Source organism: Callorhinus ursinus, unplaced genomic scaffold, assembly GCF_003265705.2.
Source record: "Callorhinus ursinus isolate GAN/ISIS: 27379988/994484 unplaced genomic scaffold, GSC_fseal_2.0 scaffold25, whole genome shotgun sequence".
Lineage (NCBI taxonomy): Eukaryota > Metazoa > Chordata > Mammalia > Carnivora > Otariidae > Callorhinus > Callorhinus ursinus.
The window spans coordinates 1,055,155-1,078,550 of NW_027397087.1; the positions used below are offsets into that span (position 1 = coordinate 1,055,155).

The 23,396-nt window shown below is 41.6% G+C and overlaps 1 protein-coding gene across 1 annotated transcript in view; it reads right to left on the reverse strand.

The window, feature by feature from the left end:
* RYR3 (ryanodine receptor 3) overlaps nt 1-23,396 on the reverse strand; it is a 518,087-nt gene that overhangs the window by 115,789 nt on the left and 378,902 nt on the right. The window contains exons 43-46 of the mRNA XM_073877464.1: nt 22,576-22,711; nt 10,773-10,953; nt 9,486-9,591; nt 6,795-6,915 (exon numbers count right to left, since the gene is read on the reverse strand). Coding sequence (XP_073733565.1) covers nt 6,795-6,915; nt 9,486-9,591; nt 10,773-10,953; nt 22,576-22,711 — 544 coding nt within the window. The remainder of the gene's footprint in view (nt 1-6,794; nt 6,916-9,485; nt 9,592-10,772; nt 10,954-22,575; nt 22,712-23,396) is intronic.

A 23,396-nucleotide genomic window follows, 5' to 3' on the forward strand; every position in this document is an offset into this window, starting at 1 on the left:
TTTCATTTTTAGAGTCATATTCTATCCCTTCATAGTAGTTACCCTTATTTTTGGAATATATATATGTTGTTCTCTCCTTAAAAAATTTTGAGATACAGTTTCTTCTAACATATCAAAATATACCCTAAATCTCTAGTGTATGGCTTTGTTCTAGTTTCCCATCTAATCACATTCTCTCCTTTTTTTTCTTTCTTTTGTTCCTTTTTTTATCCTCTTCTTTCTTTTTTCAAATATCTTATCAATTTAAAATTTTTTATAATTTTCATCTTTACAGTCATATTCCATCCCTTCATCGTACTAACCCTTATTTTGTACATATATAAGTCTGTCTTTCTTTAAAATTTTAGGAAGCACTTTCTTCTAACAGACCAAAATACACCCAAAATCTAGTGTGTGGCACTGATCTATGCACAAACCTGATCATATTTGATCATATTCTGTTTTTTTTGTTTTGTTCTGTTTTTGTTTTTTTTTTCTCGTTTTTCTTTCTTTCCCTTTCTTTTCCCCTGGTTTCAGGTCTTTTTTGATATGATTAGAGTATATTTTCTGGCGATGTTGTTAACCTGTTAGCATTTTATTCTCTCATTCATCTATTCTCCTCTGGACAAAATGGCAAAATGAAAAAAATCACCTCAACAAAAAGAACAAGAGGTAGTACCGTCTGCCAGGGACCAACTCAATACGGACATTAGTGTGATGTCGGACCTAGAGTTCAGAATATTGACTTTAAAGATACTAGCTGGGCTTGAAAAAAGCATGGAAGTTATTAGAGAAACCCTTTCCAGAGAAATAAAAGAACTAAAATCTAACTAAGTCAAACTCAAAAAGGCTATTAATGAGGTGCAATCAAAAACGGGGGCACTAACTGCTAGGATAAATGAGACAGAAGAGAGAATCAGTGATATAGAAGACCAAATGATGGAAAATAAAGAAGCTGAGAAAAAGAGAGATAAACTACTGGATCACGAGGGCAGAATTCGAGAGATAAGTGATACGATAAGACGAAACAATATTAGAATAATTGGGATCCCAGAAGAAGAAGAAAGAGAGGGAGGGGAAGAAGGTATATTGGAGCAAATAATAGCAGAGAACTTCCCTAATGTGGGGAAGGAAACAGGCATCAAAATCCAGGAGGCACAGAGAAACCCTCTCAAAATCAATAAAAATAGGTCAACACCCTGCCATCTAATAGTAAAACTTACGAGTCACAGAGACAAAGAGAAAATCCTGAAAGCAGCTCGGGAGAAGAGATATGTAACTTACAATGGAAGAAACATTAGATTGGCAACAGACCTATCCACAGAGACCTGGCAGGCCAGAAAGGACTGGCATGATATCTTCAGAGCACTAAACGAGAAAAATATGCAGCCAAGAATACTATATCCAGCTAGGCTGTCATTGAAAATAGAGGGAGAGATAAAAAGCTTCCAGAACAAACAAAAACTAAAGGAATTTGCAAACACGAAACCAGCCCTCCAAGAAATATTGAAAGGGGTCCTCTAAGGAAAGAGAGAGCCTAAAAGCAGCATAGATCAGAAAGGAACACAGACAATATACAGTAACAGTCACCTTACAGGCAATACAATAGCACTAAATTCATATCTTTCAATAGTTACTCTGAATGTAAATGGGCTAAATGCCCCAATCAAAAGACACAGGCTATCAGATTGGGTTAAAAAACAAGACCCATCGATATGCTGTCTGCAAGAGACTCATTTTAGACCCAAAGACACCCCCACATTGAAAGTGAGGGGGTGGAAAACCATTTACCAAGCTAATGGACACCAAAAGAAAGCTGGAGTGGCAATCCTTATAACAGACAAATTAGATTTTAAAACAAAGACTGTAATAAGAGATGAGGAAGGACCCTATATCCTACTTAAAAGGTCTATCCAACAAGAAGATCTAACAATTGTAAATATCTATGCCCCGAACATGGGAGCAGCCAATCATATAAGGCAATTAATAACAAAAGCAAAGAAACACATTGACAACAATACAATAATAGTGGGGGACTTCAACACCCCCCTGACTGAAATGGACAGATCATCTAAGCAAAAGATCAACAAGGAAATAAAGACTTTAAATGACACACTGGACCAAATGGACTTCACAGACATATTCAGAACATTCCATCCCAAAGCAACGGAATACATTCTTCTCTAGTGCCCATGGAACATGGAACATTCTCCAGAATAGATCACATCCTAGGTCACAAATCAGGTCTCAACCACTACCAAAAGATTGGGAGCATTCCCTGCATATTTTCAGACCACACTGCTTTGAAACTAGAACTCAATCACAAGAGGAAAGTCAGAAAGAACTCAAATACATGGAGGCTAAAGAGCATCCTACTAAAGAATGAATGGGTCAACCAGGAAACTAAAGAAGAATTAAAAAAATTCATGGAAACCAATGAAAATGAAAACACAACTGTTCAAAATCTTTGGGATACAGCAAAGGCAGTCCTGAGAGGAAAGTATATAGGAATACAAGCCTTTCTCAAGAAACAAGAAAGGTCTCAAATACACAACCGAACCCTACACCTAAAGGAGCTAGAGAAAAAACAGCAAATAAAGCCTAAACCCAGCAGGAGAAGAGAAATAATAAAGATCAGAGCAGAAATCAATGAAATAGAAACCAAAAGAACAGTAGAACAGATCAACGAAACTAGGAGTTGGTTCTTTGAAGGAATTAACAAGATTTATAAACCCCTGGCCAGACTTATCAAAAAGAAAAGAGAAATGACCCCAATCAACAAAATCATGAATGAAAGAGATCACAAGCAGCACCAAAGAAATACAAACAATTATAAGAACATATTATGAACAACTCTATGCCAGCAAATTAGATAACCTGGAAGAAATGGGTGCATTCCACGAGATGTATCAACTACCAAAACTGAACCAGGAAGAAATAGAAAACCTAAACAGACCTATAATCACTAAGGAAATTGAAGCAGTCATCAAAAATCTCCCAACAAACAAAAGCCCAGGGCCAGATGGCTTCCCAGGGGAATTCTACCAAACATTTAAAGAAGAATTAATACCTATTCTCTTGAAACTGTTCCAAAAAATAGAAATGGAAGGAAAACTTCCAAACTCATTTTATGAGGCCACCATTGCCTTGATCCCCAAACCAAACAAAGACCCCATCAAAAAGGAGAATTACAGACCAATATCCTTGATGAACATGGATGCAAAAATTCTCACCAAAATACTAGCCAATAGGAACCAACAGTACATTAAAAGGATTATTCACCATGACCAAGTGGGATTTATCCCTGGGCTGCAAGGTTGGTTCAACATCCGCAAATCAATCAACGTGATACAATACATTAACAAAAGAAAGAACAAGAATCATATGATCCTCTCAACAGATGCAGAGAAAGCATGTGACAAAGTACAGCATCCTTTCTTGATCAAAACTCTTCCCAGTATAGGGATAGAGGGTACATACCTCAATATCATAAAAGCCATCTATGAAAAACCTACAGCGAATATCATTCTCAATGGAGAAAAACTGAGAGCTTTCCCCCTAAGGTCAGGAATGCGGCACGGAGGTCCACTATCACCACTGCTATTCACCATAGTATTTGAAGTCCTAGGCACAGCAATCAGACAACAAAAAGAAATCAAAGGCATCCAAATTGGCAAGGAGGAAGTCAAACTCTCACTCTTTGCAGATGATATGATACTTTCTGTGGAAAACCCAAAAGACTCCACCCCAAAACTGCTAGAACTCATATAGGAATTCAGTAAAGTGGCAGGATATAAAATCAATGCACAGAAATCAGTGGCATTCCTATTCACCAACAACAAGACAGAAGAGAGAGAAATTAAGGAGTTGATCCCATTTACAATTGCACCCAAAACCATAAGATACCTAGGAATAAATCTAACCAAAGAGGCAAAGGATCTGTACTCAGAAAACTATAAAATACTCATGAAAGAAATTGAGGAAGACACAAAGAATTGGAAAAACGTTCCATGGTCATGGACTGGAAGAACAAACATTGTGAAGATGTCAATGCTACCTAGAGCAATCTACACATTCACTGCAATCCCCATCAAAATACCATCCGCTTTTTTTCAAGGAGATGGAACAAATAATCCTAAAATTTGTATGGAACCAGAAGAGACCCTGAATAGCCAGAGGAATGTTGAAAAAGAAAAGCAAAGCTGGCGGCATCACAATTCTGGACTTCCAGCTCTATTACAAAGCTGTCATCATCAAGACAGTATGCTATTGGCACAAAAACAGACACACAGATCAATGGAACAGAATCGAGAGCCCAGAAATGGACCCTCAACTCTATGGTCAACTAATCTTCGACAAAGCAGGGAAGAATGTCCAATGGAAAAAAGACAGTCTCTTCAACAAATGGTGTTGGGAAAATTGGACAGCCACATGCAGAAGAATGAAACTGGACCATTTCCTTACACCACACACAAAAATTGACTCCAAATCGTTGAAAGGCCTAGATGTGAGACAGGAGTCCATCAAAATCGTAAAGGAGAACACAGGCAGCAACCTCTTCGACCTCAGCCGCAGCAACTTCTTCCCAGAAACATTGCCAAAGGCAAGGGAAGCAAGGGCAAAAATGAACTATTGGGATTTCATCAAGATAAAAAGCTTTTGCACAGCAACAGAAACAGTCCACAAAACCAAAAGACAACCGACAGAATGGGAGAAGATATTTGCAAATGACATATCAGATAAAGGGCTAGTATCCAAAATCTATAAAGAACTTATCAAACTCAACACCCAAAGAACAAATAATCCCATCAAGAAATGGGCAGAAGACATGAACAGACATTTTTCCAAAGAAAACATCCAAATGGCCAACAGACACATGAAAAAGTGCTCCACATCGCTCAGCATCAGGGAAATCCAAATCAAAACCTCAATGAGATACCACGTCACACCAGTCAGAAAGGCTAAAATTAACAAGTCAGGAAACGACAGATGTTGGCGGGGATGTGGAGAAAGGGGAACCCTCCTACACTGTTGGTGGGAATGCAAGCTGGTGCAACCCCTCTGGAAAACAGTATGGAGGTTCCTCAAAAAGTTGAAAATAGAGCTACCATGCGATCCAGCAATTGCACTACTGGGTATTTACCCCAAAGATACAAATGTAGGGATCCGAAGGGGTACGTGCACCCCAATGTTTATAGCAGCAATGTCCACAATAGCCAAACTGTGGAAAGAGCCAAGATGTCCATCGACAGATGAATGGATAAAGAAGGTGTGGTATATATACACAATGGAATATTATGCAGCCATCAAAAGGAATGAGATCTTGCCATTTGCAACGACGTGGATGGAACTGGAGGGTATTATGCTGAGTGAAATAAGTCAATCCGAGAAAGACAGGTATCATATGACCTCACTGATATGAGGAATTCTTAATCTCCGGAAACAAACTGAGGGTTGCTGGAGTGGTGGGGGGGTTGGGAGGGAGGGGGTGGCTGGGTGACAGACATGGGGGAGGGTGAGCGCTGTGAATTGTGCAAGACTGTTGAATCACAGATCTGTACATCTGAAACAAATAATGCAATATATGTTAAGAAAAAAAAAGAAGATAGCAGGAAGGGAAGAATGAAGGGGGGGAAATCAGAGGGGGGGGCCGAACCATGAGAGATGATGGACTCTGAAAAACAAACTGAGGGTTCTAGAGGGGAGGGGGGTGGGGGATGGGTTAGCCCGGTGATGGATATTAAAGAGGGCACGTTCTGCGTGGAGCACTGGGCATTTTGCACAATGAATCGTGGAACACTACATCAAAAACTAATGATGTAATATACGGTGTTTAACATAACAATAAAAAATTTAAAGAGAAAAAAAAAAGATGAGTAAGTCCGGGGACCTAATGTACAGCATGGTGACCACAGTTAACAGTATTGTATCCTTGAAAGTTTCTGTTAAAGAGCTGAAATGTTCTCAATATAACAGGAAAATAGGTAATTATGTAATGTCAAGGATGTGTTAACTAAATTTATTGTGGTAAACATCTGCTACACACACACACGTATGTACAAAATCATCACACTGTACACCTTAAACATACATGTTATATATCAATTGTATCTCAATAAAGCTGGAAAAAATGTGATACACTCCAAAGCATTTCCCAAACTTATTTGACTCCAAGCTTAACAGATACATCAATTAGTATTTTCTACAAAAACTTTCCTTGGAACACCAGTTTGGGAAACACCATAACAGTCAGAGTCATGTTGTCTTTTCAATTCCTCTACCTGTCAGGAAGAACCTGTCTATATAGCAGGGGGAGGGAACTGGAGAAACAGAATGCTTTGGGGAAAGATTAAGTTTTGCAAAGCTAACACTGACTGATGCGAAATCAATCATCCAAGTAGCACTGGGATGGGGGGGAGATACCTTTATATCCATGGCCAGGAGCTCCATGGGACTGTGGCAAGAAGGGAGCCTAAGTCAGGCCCTATCCATCTGCTTCCCCACCTGGCTGCACAATCTGGGGACACTGAGGCAAAGGAGAAGGAGGACTGAGGTGAGAGCTTTCATTTGTCCCATTCCATCAGCCTCCTTCCAGAGGGTTAGAGTGTCCAGAGGACTGTGAGGTCTAGAATGGCCCTATCCACCGGGTGTAGGGTACAGGGGCCTTGGACACAGGGAAGCAGCGGAGAGAGCAGCCAGCTGGAGCCAGGAGGAGAGAACTCCCGACTGCCAGAAGAAGAGCAAGACCTTCCCCAGTGCTGCCTGCCCTGCAAGTGGGAGCCTGGCATGACTCAGCCTTCGGCTGCTTCTCTTACCTTTGTTCAGGGAGGGCAGCTTCAAGGGGATGCTGATGATCCCGACCAGGTCCTCCGTGGGGACGAGGGAGCGCAGGATTGACCTGATTCGGATGGCTTCCCCCTTTCCTGTCTGGATAAGCTGCAACGCAGGGTTGGAGAATGAGATTAAGGAGGCTTCCACCCCGTTTCCCCACCCCATGGCCAAACCACTGGCAGCGATCTTGTTCTTAAGGCTGGGTATGCTTCTACACTTCCCTAACTGCCACAGACGCTTAGGGTCATGGGGCAAAAGGGGAGCTTTCTCCCGATTTCCCACAAGAGGTGCTACTGAGGGCATAACCCTGACCAAGGAGGTCACTTGATTCCTTTGCTGGGATTACAATGGTCAGGCAGTTATGGGATCAAGTCTCTGCAGTAAATGTGGGGGCTGCTGGGGTTTCTCAGAGTCACTGCAATCCCGGGAGCTCTCTGTGGCCATGACGGAGGTGTTGACACTGTGGCCACAATTCGCGACTTTAGAATTCAGTGAAATATAGAAACGACTGATGAATTTCATTTCCTAAAAGTCTGATTAATGCTTGGGCTGGGGGTGGAATTTCGAGGACGAGAGGAATTTCGAGGATGTCATGGAGGATGTGAGCGTCTCAGTGGAGTTATCCCGAGATGGACAACCTGATGCATTCTACCAGGAAGGGGCCAACCAGCGTGAACAGGTGCATATCCTCCCGAACATGGGGAACATCGAGGCAGCGGGTACACTTCTGGCCACAGGCTCTCAGCTGAAAAATGAACTGTTATGAGGTCAGAAGGGAATCTGCCCCGGTCAGCTGGATGGTGTGCTGGAAGATGGCTCTTGGAGGCCTCAGGGGAAAACTACCTATGCGCTCACCCTAGCTGCCACCTCTCATTCCTGTGGGTATAAGGGATGCTGTCAGTGATGATGGCATCTACCCTCCCACCACCACTTACAGAGTAGGGGCCCAAGGGAGGGGTGCTGGGAAGGGGTATGTGTAAAGTGCTGAAGCAGAGGGGCGGGAAGGAAGGAAGCACCTCCTTCACAGATGGGGCTCTAATGGCTTAGGGGTCTCATGAGGGTGTCTTCCTGAGAATAAGCCAACTGTGTCACCTGCTTTCTGAAGTGATGACAGGTGATCAGGGGAGCTGACACCTGCCCCATCCTGTTCCCAGACTGCAGAACACCCTACTCTTTCCCTTGCTCCCTTTCAAGCTTCCTTTATTTGTTTAAAGGCGTAGAAATGTAAAGATGGGCCTTGTGGATAAGGGTGGTTTATCACATAGTAGGAACCAGAATCTTCAGTTAAGAATTCTGATCAGGCTCCCCTATCAAGATTTAGACTTCCTTCTATCCACAGTACTTTTAACATAGATTCTTCCATATTGTAATAGTCTCCCTAAACACATGAGATTAAGGAGGCTAGACTGGGCTAGATTGTGTTTTAGGCAAGCCCATGACCTACTGGAAGAAAGTTAAGAGTGGATGCTGTAGTGCAGTGTCCTAACCCATAGGTCATGACCAATTAGTGGGTGTAAAATCAAATTAGTGGGTTGTGACTTGTATCAAAAAGCATGAAGTATATTAGTATAGAATAGCAAATATTAGAGTGAGGTGTCTGTAGTAAGGGTAAATTTTGCTTCTGGAATATACGTATACTAGGTAGCAATGGAAATTATTATTTCTTACTATACCTAAAACAATTTTTTTCATTAAGAAGTTTGAAAGCCACTACTTGAATGGGTTCTTTCATTAGTACTTAAAAAAATACAACATATCGAGTGTTAACTTGTCAATGACCAAATACACAATCTCATCAATACCAGATACCACTGTTTATATCAACCCAATCTGCACTGTGAGCACTTTTTGGGGGATACCTTGGAATAATTCAAATGCAGTGAGCAGGGCAGAAAGAGGCAGGCAGGCACCAGAGCCTCGAATGAGCAAATCAGTTCTTTTAAAGAATTATCTAGTACTAGATAGTAGTACTAGATCTATCTAGTACTAGAAGTACAAAATACTTCTAGTATTTTGTAATTAAAAATTGTTAAATCTTTTCTATTTTGATATAAAAAGCAATTATTTCCTCCCTCACTTATGACATGGGGCCTTCTGTGAAATAAGGTCACTCTCTCTCTGCCCCGAGCAGAGGTGAAAAAGGGAAGAGGAAGAACATAACTTTTTAGGTTAAAACTGGAGCCCTGAGAAGGCATCCCATAAACAACGAACCGTCTTTTTCCAGATCCTCGCAAAGCTTATCTCTGGAAAATAATCAAACGTGAACCATGGGAAGAGACTGCCTTTCTGGTGTCTCACACCATGGGCATTGGGAAAAGAGGATTTTCCATGTGGAGTGTCCCAATGGCCACAGTCAAGAATCAAGTTGGTCCACATTCTGACCATATTGAAGGATATGGAAACATAATTTTTAGGGGCTTCTGAAACAGAATATGTGGGGAATGTGCCCAACTAGCACCACAGAGAAATCACACACACAGGGATTTGCTCAGGAGTCATTTCTTTAGAAGGCTGCAGAATCAGCTACAAGAGATGGAAACGACTTTTGATGTTAGCTGAAAAGGACTGAGAGAAAGGGGTGTTAGCAAATGCCAGAGATTGAAGAAGAAATTACATTCAGGGACTCTCCAGTGCTCCTCACTCAAGCCCCTCAAAGTTGCCCTCTGGGAACTCACATGCATTTCAGGCGCACAGCGGCCCAGGAGATCTATAAGAGCTGAATAAAAAGACATAATTGCGTTGCCCATGTGCACGATCTCTTCATCTTCATTGTCCTCCAAGCTGCGGAGAGAGAACCAACATGGGGGAGGTGTGAGGAAACCTGGCAGGTGTGGCCATGTTTTAGACATGAGCTGCTTGACCTGGAAACTCTCTCCTTATCCTGAGCATCACACATCCTTTTCCCAGGACACCTTCTCTCCCAGTGAGGTGGTTTTACTCAGTAAGCTCAAAGGACCCAAATATTTGTCCATGGAATTCCTATGATCCCCTGAACTTTAAGGCCTAAGTACTGGCATGAGCTGATCTTGCAGACCATACATACCCATGGAATGGCACAGTAATCCCCAAAGCTCCTACCAACCATTCATTCCATTTCCCTTCTTGAATGTACATGGAAAGCATACTGGACGTGGAGTCAGGAGGGGTAAGTCCATGCCTTGGATCTGTTCCTAACAAGCTGTATGACCCCAGCCTCGTTTTTTTTTCATGCAACGTGAGGAAGGTGGGGCAGATTACATTTTGGGTTCTTTCTAGTTCTACCAGATCACCTACCAGAATGAATAACCAAAAAACCTCCCAACTGGCTAGAGAATTACCCCCATTGGGTCATACCTGTTCTCTAGATTCTGGGGTCTAATCTAGAGGCTATGATAAAGGAAAGGGAGCTGGGCATGATACACCAACTACATCCTGAACCTTTAAATACTGGGATTATTGATGCTGTGATTTTCCACATCCTGCACTCTCTTTTTTACCTAAGGAATCAAATCAAAACACTTTCAGGAGGGAAAGTGGAGGGTACTACCCCTTTTTAAAAGCGAGTTAAGAAAGGAGGCACTGAGGTTTAAATTCTGAATGGAATGGGCTGAAGTGAGACTGTGGCCGTAACCTTGGTCAGTCCAGCCTTTGGCCTTGGCAGCTTCCTCCTGTAGTGATGCCATGCGGAGGTGTAGTGGTGGCTGAAAAAGCTTGCAGATGTCTTGATCTGCCCGTTGGTGTAGGAGTGGAATAGGAGAAATGCAAAGGGGTGAAGGTGATCCTGATCACTAGGTTTACTGGGAGAGTCAGGACAGCAATGTGCTTGACAAAGTGATTTAAAATGTTTTAAGTACAATTATAAAGAACCTGTGCTTTCCCCACCAGGGGGGAAGTTACTGACACTTCCTTAATAATCCAGGTACTGACCATCTTTGGGAGCTCACCAACTATATCAGCGCCACAAGGCAATTCCATTCACTTACACTTCTCTCTTGTATCCCTGAGAGGGGAGGTCGAGGGCTGGGTTCTCAGAGATCTTAATGGCGCCCTGCATGGCTGCCAATAGACCGTTTCCTCCTTCACCTCGAAGGGCTGGGCCGAAGCACTCCGGGCGTCTGATGAGCAGCTTGACCACGACACTAGCATTTTCTTCCACACTTTCGCCTAAAGAAAAGGGGCATTATTTCCTTTTTATTGGAAAGGACAACCCCGGGGTTTATTTCTAAATTGACGAGGTTGGGAGAACAGTACTGGCTTGAGCTTGTCACTCATTTGTAAAATTAGGAGGTAAAACTTGTAGAGAGAAAGGTAAGCTGTGATAAATTAGGTCCAGATCTGTTTTTGAAGTATTAAGATTAACCATTATAAAACAGAATCTTACTTTTAAGTTCAGGATTTTGTGCTGTGATTATTTCACTACATTTAGATCCTCAGAAAGCAAAAAATGCACTACTGAGTCTTCCCCAGATTACTGATTCAGTCACAAGTGACTTAGAGGACAAAGAACTTGACATCTTTGTTAACTTCACGAGAGACTGTGAAAACCTATCTCCTTCCTTCCCTGAGAAGAGGCAAAATGGTAACTCAAGCTGATGTGCCTCAATTAAGATCTAAGGAAACAACACGTTAGCCCCCCAAATGCATTCTCAGAGTCTAAACACGTACCTCAGAACAACCAAGTTTATGTGGATGGACATTAGGGCGTTTCTGACATTATTGATCCAAATAATCTACTTGGTAAAGTTGTCCTCGTTATTCCTAAATTATCTCTCTGGGAAGCTGAAGGTTGGAGAATTGTATTCTGCTGGTATTTTCTCTTTGGAAGAACATGGACAGCTAAGACGGGGCTCATTTCCCGAAGCAGTGATGAAGCGGTGGAACTGGAACACTTAGGGAGGGGGAGCCAGTGGCTCTCAGAGAAAATTCTTGTCACCAAAAGCAATTCTACAGCTTGTTCAAACAACTTCATGAAACACATTTTCTGCCTCACATGAAATCTTAATTTGTGTTGAGAATTTATCCCTGGGCTAAGACTCTGAGAAAAGACTTTTTTGATGTTGTGTATCGGATGAAGGCTGATGAAAATTTTTTTCTACGAGATCGTCAGATATCCTTGGAGGATTGAGCTCTCTAACAGAGGTTGCTTCTTGACATACTGCTGTATTAATTATTTATTCTTGCCTAAAATGACTTCACATCTTAGCAGGCTAACACAATAGCCATTTATTATCTCATCGTTTCTGTAGGTCAGGAATTTGGGAGTGACTAAGCATGGGCTCTCCCACGAGGATGCTGTCAAAATGTCGACCAGCACCGCAGTCTTACGAAGGCTTGACTGGCCATGGAGTATTGGCTTCCGTGCGCGTTTGCACGCACACGCACACACACACACACACACACAGCTGTTGGCAGGAGGCTTCAGTTCCTCACCATGTGACCTCTCCATGGGGCTGCCTGAGTGTTCTCACCACATGCCAGCTGGCTTCCCACAGAGCAAATGATCCGAGAGAATAAGGCGATGCCTTTTACAACCTTGTTGCATACCGTCACTTCTGCCATATCCTATTCATTAGAAGTGACTCACTGAGTCCAGCTCACACTCCAAAGGAGACAAATCTATCTTTTGGAGGGAGATGCTACCGAAGAATTTATAGACGCATTTTAAAACTATCACAGGAGTTAAGCTCTGTCTCATGAAAACTTTTATGAATCAACTTAGAAGTGGGTGAGTAGAGCATTAGAATGGGAACCCAGAAACCCTGGCTTCTCTACCAGCTTTTCAGCAAATCACTCTGTAAGAAGCATGCATGCTGCACCGTCTCCCTGGGTCTTGTTTGCCCTATTGAGGTACTCATGCATCTTCTAGCTTTTTAGAGTGAGTCTATTAGTCTACCCCCATATGCAGAAATTTCTCCTGTCATGTCCAGAGAATCAGAGGGGCTGAGCCTGCTGCCCCAGTGCTTGAAATCAGCTTACACTCAGCTCTCACATGAACTCATACTCTCATACTTGAACATACGCGATGTGACTCACAGCTCTGGAGAGCCTACCCTACATCACAGCTGTAGTCCTGGCCTTGAGCTTGGCCTACTGACATCCTTTTCTATCACCCAACTGCCTGCATTGCAAGTAAAATTCAAGATTATAAATATATACCATGTGAGTTTTAGAACTGTGTAAGTAGATTCAGAAAAGTTTTCATTCAACTGAATTTAAACAGCCCATTGGCATGCATTCACTGTCTTATAGCTCAATCCTTTAAAAGACTAAAATTTTTATAAAGAAGCTCTTCTCCAAGTTTCATCTAATATATAGAACGGAATTTATTTTTATTAAACCAGAATCCACGTGAAGAAAATTCTCAGGAGATGCAAAAAGGCTAAAATAATCATAGTGATGATATGGTGGAAAGAATCAATGAAGGAGAGAAACCAAGGAGAGGTTGAGTAACGTTCTACAATTTGTGGAAGATAAAACAACGACACTAAGCCCTAGGGCCATGCTTTCCTATATTAGTCAACCACCAGTCAAACCTAGCATTTATACTTGACTTAATTTAATCACAGGAGGGACACTTAAAGAAAAGCGCCAGGACAATCAACATATTTGAGAGTAAATAATCTTACTTATGGATATAACTCACAGTTCATTACTTTCAAATGTTGTTGGCCTCTAAAACTTACATCCATGCTCCCAGTTGTCATTTTTCATTATAATAATGAGGCTAAAACTTGGAAATTTTAAGTGCCAAAAATGGACAAAAACCCCCAAACCTGTTATTCAAACTTATTTAAACATCATACTGTGATTCTTTCAGTTCTCAGGATGGAAACACTTTGTGGGTCAGCCATGGTCTTTACCAGTATGCTGCCATCAACCTAGCTCTTCCCACAGTGATCAGTATCATGGAGTTTGATGGGACATGGACCATAATGTGCAAAAGAATTTGAAAAACTGAGTTCTCTACTGAGTTTGCTATTGAAATTCATTTGCCAAATTAACCTTATTTTACCTAAATCTCAGGTCTTCAGATCTAAGCTAATCGGGTGAGCTGCTACAACTGACCCAGGAAGCCTTTGATTACTGAATTGTGGACATCTGTGGGGGATGCAGAATGAACTCTGCAAGAGGAAGGACCTGGAGTGCAACCATTGCTGCTAAATGGAGAGAGGGCCAAGAAAGAGAATTTTCCAAAGGCTGCACAAGGTAGAGAAGTAGAGAAGATGGCATAATTAGGGGAGAGAGAGAACTTTTTCTTCCTAATTACCTGTAGCTCGGCAAGATGGACTGCCAAACAAATCCACTATGGAGAAGCTAAATACTGACCTTGAGGGCATTTTTCAAGGGAGAAAGAGATCTGAGGTAAACTAGTTTTGCCCCAGAGCTTACAACAATGTTTTTGGTTGAGTTCCAAAATGAATAATGAGCTTATAGTAAGAGTGTGAGTATTCTCGGTGCCTTTCTTCAAAGGCTCTCAACACTGGCTTCACATTACTATCTTCTTTCAACATTCCTGGTAAGTTGGATGGAAATGGCAATGATTCTCCCTGTTTTACCCTGAAGCAGTCATTCTCACCACAGGGACAATTAGTCATGATGCAATGATTTTACTTTCAGTCCATCAATTTTCTTACTCTCTATATTCTAACTACAGTCCTTGCTTCAAGTTCCTTTGTCTGGAATGATTTCTTCCTTCCCATTACCTTCACATAAACCCTTGACCTACGTAGCTCCACTTCATCCTTGGAAGACCTAGAGGATATGGTCTTCTCAAACACCCTGTACTCTTCCTTTAATCATTGAAAACAAGTACAATGAATGAATTGCTTGTATCTGTGTCTGTTTTTCTCGCCAGACTGTCTATTTAATAAGAACAGGGCCTATGTTCGCATTATCTAACCCTATACGCTCAAGCATCTTGTTACCATCTGACACATCATAGGCATTCAAAAAGTTTTTTGAATAAATGAATAGACTCCATTGAGACTCAAGGCAGAGATTTGAAACGACAGGATGGAAAGTTGAGGGTGACTATCCATTACCGCATTACCAGATCAACTATCAGTCTTTGTTTACAAGAGCCTGGGCTGTCCATTTCCTCAGATTTCAATTAGTCTTAAGGAAAAGAACATAATCCCCAATCAAGTCCTAGTGCAGTAAGAAAGAGCACTGGAGGCCTAACATAAAGGCATACAGAGTATCCAAATTTACAGAATTATAATGCAGGGGTGATGGCCAGGATCCAGTATCTTTTTCTGGTAAGTGCCAACTTTGATATGGTGGTTGGCAACTTGCATGAACCAAGTCATTCCAAGTGGTTGAGACTTATGATCTCTTCCTTAGGGCTTTCTAACCTATGGAGGAAGGAGCTGGGCATAGGTCAGTAAACTAGTATGGCAGCACAGAGAGCAAATGAGGAATTGTTTGGTCATTAATTCAACCATTCATTAAGCTCACATTACTCACATTACTCATTAGTCACTGATTCTTTGGCCCAGTGGACAAGCAGTGTAGAAGACAGGCAAGCCTGGACCCCAGAATGAGATGAGTGGAACAGGTCTATTTACCTGCAGCAGAGCTTCCCAAATATCTTGCAGATATGTGAGCAAGAAATAAATGCTTATTATTCTACACCATTGAGACTATAAAGCTTTTTGTTATGCAGCAGAGGTCACTTAACACAGGCTGAGAGGGCATTAGTTCCTATGCAGCTCCAGTGGTCCAGGTGGAAGATAATGATGGTTTGGAGTAGGATGTGGCCAGTGGAGATGGAGAGAAATCCAAGCTGATGGATTCCAGGTAAATTTTAGACATTGAGCCTACAGAATTTTAAGTGGATTGAATGTGGGGATAAGGAAAAAGTCTGAATGGAGGATGCCACCTAAGATTTTTGAGTATCTGCAAAGTCAGTAGTGCTAGCTAGGGACATGGGGAAGCTAAGAGAACAAGTCTGGGGCAGATACACAAATTAAGCCTTAAGATCTACAAAATTTGAAATGCTTAGCCAACGTTCAAGTAGAAATATCAAGTAGGTAGCAGGTTACACAAGTCTGGGGCTCAGGGAAGAGAAAAAGGATGGAAATGTATATTTAGGGGATCATTAGCAAACATGTGGAATTTAAAGCTAAGGGACTGAATGAAAATCTTGTAGGATGGACTGGTATAGTAGTCCAGAAATTCTGGAGGCTAGTATTTAATTCCAGAATCATGCTAAAATGTTGCCCATGTATCTAGAGTTTGGATCCATATCGTTTTTTCATGAAATGTGTTAAATAAAACTTGAGTGGGCCTGAAACCTGGAGTCAGAGTTGAGGTGTGCTCTAATAGAATAGAACCCACCTGTTAAATAGGGACATTCTCACTGACTTGATGAAAATCAATTTGTGGTGAGTATCAGGATCATAATACTGTCACTTTGGGGGAATAATGTTGATGAAGCAGCTTTTGCCCTGCTTTACTATTTCAGTTAAAATCCACAATATTATGTAGGTACCAGGCTTCATTTGCCATTGTTATCAATACAATGATTGATGAAGAGCCCATGTACATATGGATTCAGCACATTTGGGCTCATGCCAAAATGCTCAGCCATCAGCACTGCTGGAATCCCACAGGCAGCAGTGGAGGAGAAATGCTGAATAATTTACTTAGCATGAAAATAACAAGGCCACACAGCTTTTCACCCCAGCCAGATTTCCTCATTTTGGTGTTCTGGGTATTCATTTGCCATTGGCTTATTTATTTTGAGTAATTTATTTTCTTTCTTTTTTTTTATGTTCAGTTAGCCAGCATATAGTACATCATTAGTTTTTGATGCAGTGTTCAACAATTTTCTATTACTTGTGTTGTTTTGACTATCTCTGGGTTTTTATGGTCTCACTTTGAGTTTTTACGGTCTCACTTTGAGTTTTTACAGATGGAGTCACATTTTCTTGTCTTTGTCACTATAAGCCCATCTTGACCCCAATGACCATTTTCCTTCTCCTTCTCAGGCACAGGGATTCAAGAAGGTCCATTGGGAGAAGGAGGAAGGTGGCGGAGAAGATATTTCCCAAGCCTTATAATTGGTGAGATGTTGTAACTCAGACATTAAGTACCCAACCCCCACTAGCCATATCTCAATTGCACCTCATATTCTATCTTCTCTCACCACGATAGCCTGAAGTGTCTCTTGAGTACAACACTGTGATGTTGTTTATAATTGTCTTAAACTGTTATTTAAATCTTTTACTGTTGGTCAATTTTTCAAAAGTTTGCCAAATCTTTCCAACTATATTGTAAATGTGAGAATAAGAACAATGTTTCACACATTTTAATCCTAACCATCCCTAGTCTTCAGTACCAATCACACTTAAGAGTGGTTATTACATCCTTTCTGACTCTGATAACATAAATACATGGATGGAAATGACCGGCTGATTCTTTTAAGCATCTGTATCTACTGTGCCCTTCAAAGGTACCAAGCTATTTTGTGCCTTTGACCCTAAAATTTTTTTCCCCACCTTTACTGAGATAAAACTGATATATCCTAAAAGATTCACATCTCCTAGATCAAGGGCCAATCAGTAGGCTCTGACCACACTACTCTGTTAAACCATGTCCCTTTGTTTCTTCAAGATGTGTTATTCAACACTTACCTTTCCCCCCAGGTATTCCTAGATTCACTCTACCAGATTCCAACAAGGACTGTCATTTTTGGCATGTCACCAGTCACACATGTCACTATGTAGATAGGTATAGTCAGTTACAGCGTTTTTAGTAATTATTCCATGTACGTTTCTCATAATTCCACTTAGGTTTCCTCTGTTTCCGGCTTTGACTTCTGCCTTCAGGGTTTTTAGAGCATGTCTCTTCTCACATCTCACCGCCTGTCATATACACTTCACATGTCACCTAATGGATACCCAACGTATGGCCACTGATGACAAATCTGCCTAGGAAAACAGATTCAGCAAAGCTAGGAATATTGTGTCCCTCACAACTAAGTTTATAGCCGGAGAAAGATATCACTAAAATACTCCAAGGACTCAAAGGAATCACAGAATAATTTTTCCCTTTTTCTTGTGGATTGGTAAGAAATCTTTCTCCTTGGAATCTACATTAGGAAGGGATTAGTCAGACACCCAGACACATCTGTGTCTAGACTGGTTATAAAGTTTACAACTGCTGGGTAAATAGAAGCTTCTCAGCTTCATTACTGCCAGAGTAAAACACAAACCAAGGCTTCTGAGCAAGCTAATAAAAAAAAGTGGAGCAAATTATATGCTTTAAGAAGTTTCTTTTCAAGACAAATCTTGTTTAAGAAGATTTAATACAAACATTAAGAGAGACTAGTAAAATAATGTTAGAAAGAATTTTCTAATTTTATTATTTTGATATAGAAGAGCTTTTGATTTGGCTTTTAAAAATTAAAAAAATTAATACCAAACAGTAATTAAATAATGCTGCAATTTTTGAACAGCTCAAAGGAGAAAATGCTGTTTTCTCTTTGTTCACTCATTAGAAAGACTGTACTACCAGGACAATACTGTACAATGGTGTGAGTAATGTTTGGCCTCTGGGGCCAAACTGCTCCAGTTCAAATCCTGGCTTTACATCCTACTAGCTGTGTGATTCTGGGCAAGGTACTTAACCCCTCTAAGCAACTGGGTTTCTTTCTCTGTAAGATGAAGAAGATAGCTGTACCTCTCTCATTGGATTTTTGTATTATGTGAGTTAATACGTCCAAAAGTGCTTTGAACAGTGCCTGGCACATGGTGAGTGCTCAATAAGGGTTAGCTGCTATCTTCACCACCACCATCCTCACCAACTCCATCATCACTCACTACCACCCACCACAGTCACCCCCACACCCCACTATGACAATCCACCCCACAACCATCACATCTCACCAACACCCACTATGACCAGCCCATTGTCACTCATCACTACCCACACAACTATCACCACACCTCTCATCACTAACCACCACCCACTTCAATCACCCCCAAAACCTGCTATGACCACTACTCAACCATCATATCCCCCAAACAATATCATCACCAACCACTACCCACTATTATCATCCCACCATCATCCACCATTGTCACCTGCCACCATCTACCCTTATTCATCATGACCACTCTCACCACCTCCCATGATCACCTATAATACCTTTATCTTTTACTGCTGAGTAGAGGCCACAAACAGTCCTTTCTAACCACCTTTTAGACATGAAAACTTATAAAGGGCTTTGAGATCCCTAAAGAATCTACTTATCAGTCTTCCCATTTCAAATGCCCTAATATTCTTGTAAAGATCACAAACAACAATGACAACTATCATGATTGCAGGCTTACTACATTTCTGGCACTGTGCTAATTTAAGTTTTCCACGGATTATTTCATTTAAGCCTTACAACAACTCTGTGAAGTACATACTATTGTTATCTCTACTTAACACACACACACACACACACACACACACAAACTTAGGCTAGGGAAGTTTTAGTAACTTGCCTAAATTTGCAAAGCTAGTAAGTGGCAGTTATATTTTCACCCCAGGTACTCCACTCTCTAGCCTAAAGTCTTCCATATCACTCTGCTGTGCTTAAAGCACTCTTTCTCCTTCTTTAGGGATTCAAGAAGATTCTAACATTTCTTTCTCACACTCTCCATCTATCTCTCTTTCATGCTTCCCCTGTGACAGTCTACTCCCACCATTTCAACTACAGATGATGTGCAAGTCTCTTCAGTCCCAATCTGCAGACTGATTGATTTCTCTCTCTCTCTCTCTCTCTCTCTAAAAACCCAATCAGGGCATCCCGTTTTGGGGTCACACACTGCAAAATCAATGAACTGTTGGTTTGAATGAAACCAAGCTCATTATCTTCTATTACAAACCATTTTCCCCTTCCCACATATCTCTCTTTCCCTTTCTCCTTCTCTCCTTCCTTTCCTTCCTTCCTAGAGAGGGAGAGGGGAGGAACAGAGGGAGAGGGAGAGAGAATCTCAAGCAGGCTCCATGCCCAGTGCAGTGCCCTACCTGGGGCTCAGTCTCACAACCCTGAGATCATGACCTGAGCCAAAATCAAGAATCAGATCTTTAACCAACAGAGTCACCGCGGCGCCCCTCACATCTTTATTTCTTTTTCTCTCTATGCTTAAATCTCTAAGCTTCAATGTGACTTCCATTTCTTTTTATCAACACAACCAGGCCCAACCACCATAATCATCATCATCACCTAGTTGTATAAATACTGTCTCTGTAATTTCTTTCAACTGTATTTCCCCCATTCCATTCCTACCACCATGATTATCATTTAGAAACTCATTATTTTAGCCTGTGCACAGAAGTTCCCAGTGGTTCCCATCAGTCTCTCTCCAGTTAAAAAGGTTTCCCAGTTCTCTGCAACTGAATCTAAACTTTTCAGCTTAGCATTTAGGTTCCTTCTGTTATAGTTGCCTACCTACCTTTTAAACCTCATCTCTTGCCACTGTCATCCACCTATCTATCCTCCAGACCAACAGATTACTCTCTTTCCTGAGCACAGCATGCTTTAGTCTTGAGGCAACTGTTCATGCTGCTCCCCAGCTGCATCAGCTTTCCTGCATCTATGCATCTGGGAAATGTGACCCTTTGAAGCTCATTTCTAATATCACCTCCTCCATGAGGCCTGCTCTGATCTTCTCAACAGGATGTGAGTTTCCCCTCATGAAGCCCTACAGGACTCTGTCCCTGCCTTACTCTACTTATTATAGTGATCTCTGTTCATGTCTACTCTTCCTTACTAGACTATACATTTTTGGGAAGCAGAAGCTATTTATTTTTTGCCAAAACCAAATGTGGCCTTTATATTATAGAGACACATATACATTAAATTAAAATGTACATATTGGGGCTTCTTGGTGGTGCAGTTGGTTGAGCATCCACCGCTTGGTTTCAGCACAGGTTATGATCTCAGGGTCTTGGGATTGAGCCCCTGCATGAGGCTCTGTGCTCAGCACAGAGTCTGCTTGAGATTCTCTCTCCCTCTGCCCCTCCCACTCATGCTCGCTCTCTAATAAATCTTAAAAAAAAAATAAAATGTATATATTTTCCTACTGATGGGCCAATTTGCTAGAGTTCATTGCTTTATGAAACTGCACTATAAAGAATATGCAATGGGCGCCTGGGTGGCTCAATCATTAAGGTCTGCCTTCAGCTCAGGTCATGATCTCAGGGTCCTGAGATCAAGCCCCGCGTCGGGTTTCCTGCTCAGCAGGAGAGTCTGCTTCTCCCACTTCCTCTCCCTCTGCCCCTGCTTGTGTACTCTCTCCCCTGCTCATTCTCTCAAGTAAATAAAATCTTAAAAAAAAAAAAGAATATGAGAAAAAGGCATAAAACCACCTGAAAGCAAAGGTAGTAGACTAGACTAAACGTTTTGGTCTAGAGTTTAGTTCAATATGGTCACATGTAACCAGGATAAGCAAATGTTGGAGTTTGGGCAATCTCAATAGGAACAGAGCCAATGGATTCCTTTACCTTCATAACCTATATAGACAGTCCCACTAAAATGACTCATAAAGCTCTTGATCTTGTGAAGGTGGCCAAGATGAATGAATACGTTAGTCCTGGCTTGATTTAATTTGTGTCATAGAGGACTCAGATAATTTAATGAGATTTATGAATCCTTAAAAACCACTTAAAATTTTTTTTCCCTATTACCACAATTACTCTGAATTAATTCTGCACAGGCGGTCATTTGGATTGAAAGTGCAACAGACTATTAGAGGATTTGCTGACATTGGCCTCAAAGAAAATGGAATTCAGCAATGCTGGCGATGAACAGATAGGGACACTGAAGAGGAGAGAGAGCAGCAGAAGATGGGTGATCAAGAATCTGGCCGGACGAGACCCAGGAAGAAAAGGCGGAAAGCCAGGACGATGGAAATCATTCAAATATTAAGAGCAGAGCGTATTACAGTAGAGGAAGGTAAGCAGGCGGGACGGGGATGAAAGGAGACAAGAAAAGTACGCAGTAATACAATGATCCCGTCGTGGCAATGTACTTTGAGATAAACTCTTATACTTAGAACATTTGGTCTGATTGCTCCTGAGCAGCAATCCCTCTTCGCAATCATGTAATGAGCCAAGCTGGATTTGTCAGCCTGGAACTCCGAACTGGGAGAAGGGAGAAGGATCCTGATTCTCATGTGAATGTAATGAATTAGTATTAGAACAAAATCTTGGGAGACAAGGTACATTTCCAAGAAAGCAGCCCACTTAATTTTACACAATATTCAGTATATTATACTCGGGGAACTAAAGAAGTTTTGTAGACTTGGAATTCATTATAAATGGGAGGCAATTTGTGTTAAGAAGAATAGTATTTACGGTTGCCACAGAAATATTTCTCTCCTGGGAGCTTAGTTACCTTTTACAGTTACTTAGTTATTCTTAATCTTTACGCATGCATGTATCCATCTATCCAACAGTCTAAGGATCTGAAGGCACATCTGCATTTAGCTTTGTGAAATCAGTGAGATGAAGATATTAATAATCCCCGCTTTTCCTGAGAGAAGAGGTACAAAGCTGTGAAAAAAGCCCTAGCCTCTGCCTTGATTTTCTTGCTGCATCTGGCACTAGCACTCAGTAGTCTGTCCATCAGACGCTATTCTTGATCCTTCTCTGGCCTGATTCTCCCAGAGCCTGTTCGGCCAGCTGCCACTTATAGACAGGAAGAAAGGCAAAGGATCTCTCTTTCCTTATATGTCCCCAAGTTTATGCCACCCTAGATCTGAAAGGCATTAAAAATCTGGGACTCACTGTTCACAAAGACGGCAAACCTCAGGAAGGACAGGTAACGTTCCCCTTCAATGGGGTTCCAGCCGACATCAGGGTATCCTTTGGCTAGAAGCATGGGGCAGCTCTGCAGGCCACAGCCTGCCAAGTAGGTCACCACCTGCCAACAACAGTACAAAAGTAACTGTCTACGTTTTTTATAAGATAGCTGTCAGGCCTATAAAATTCTGGGAACAGAAGGGCTTTCATTCTCCCAGAAGCCAGAGAGAGCCCCAAACTTTTAAGTTAATAATTCAGTAGGTTTGAAACCAGAACTTCCAATTCATTATTGTTTCCAAGTAACCAATAGGACTGATTATCACTGTTATGGAGGAATACTCCATGAGCTCTCAGTTCCCTGGTTTTCCCAGTTCTGGCAAGAGGGAACTGCCATTTAAACGCAGCCCTAATGGGGCGCCTGGGTGGCTCAGTAGGTTAAGCGTCCGACTCTTGATTTCAGCTCAGGTCACGATCTCAGGGTCACGAGATGGAGCACCGCATTGGGCTCTGCGCTCAGCAGGGAGTCTGCTTGAGATTCTCTCTCTTCCTCTGCCTCTCCCCCCACGTGTGTGCACACATGCTCACACACTCTCTCTAAAAGTTAATAAATCTTAAGAAAAAAATAAACACAGCCCTAACTAGGAGGAAGCTGGGGAGATAATGGGTCCAGGAAGGCTATGTTCTTTTGGCCGTGTTATTTCAAGACCAAAGTATTTAGTCACTGGTTGACTCTGAGTGGGCCCTTGACAAATCGGGGATCCCTACTTAAGTTCTACATTACCAATCACGGTTTCAAGTCAAAAGCC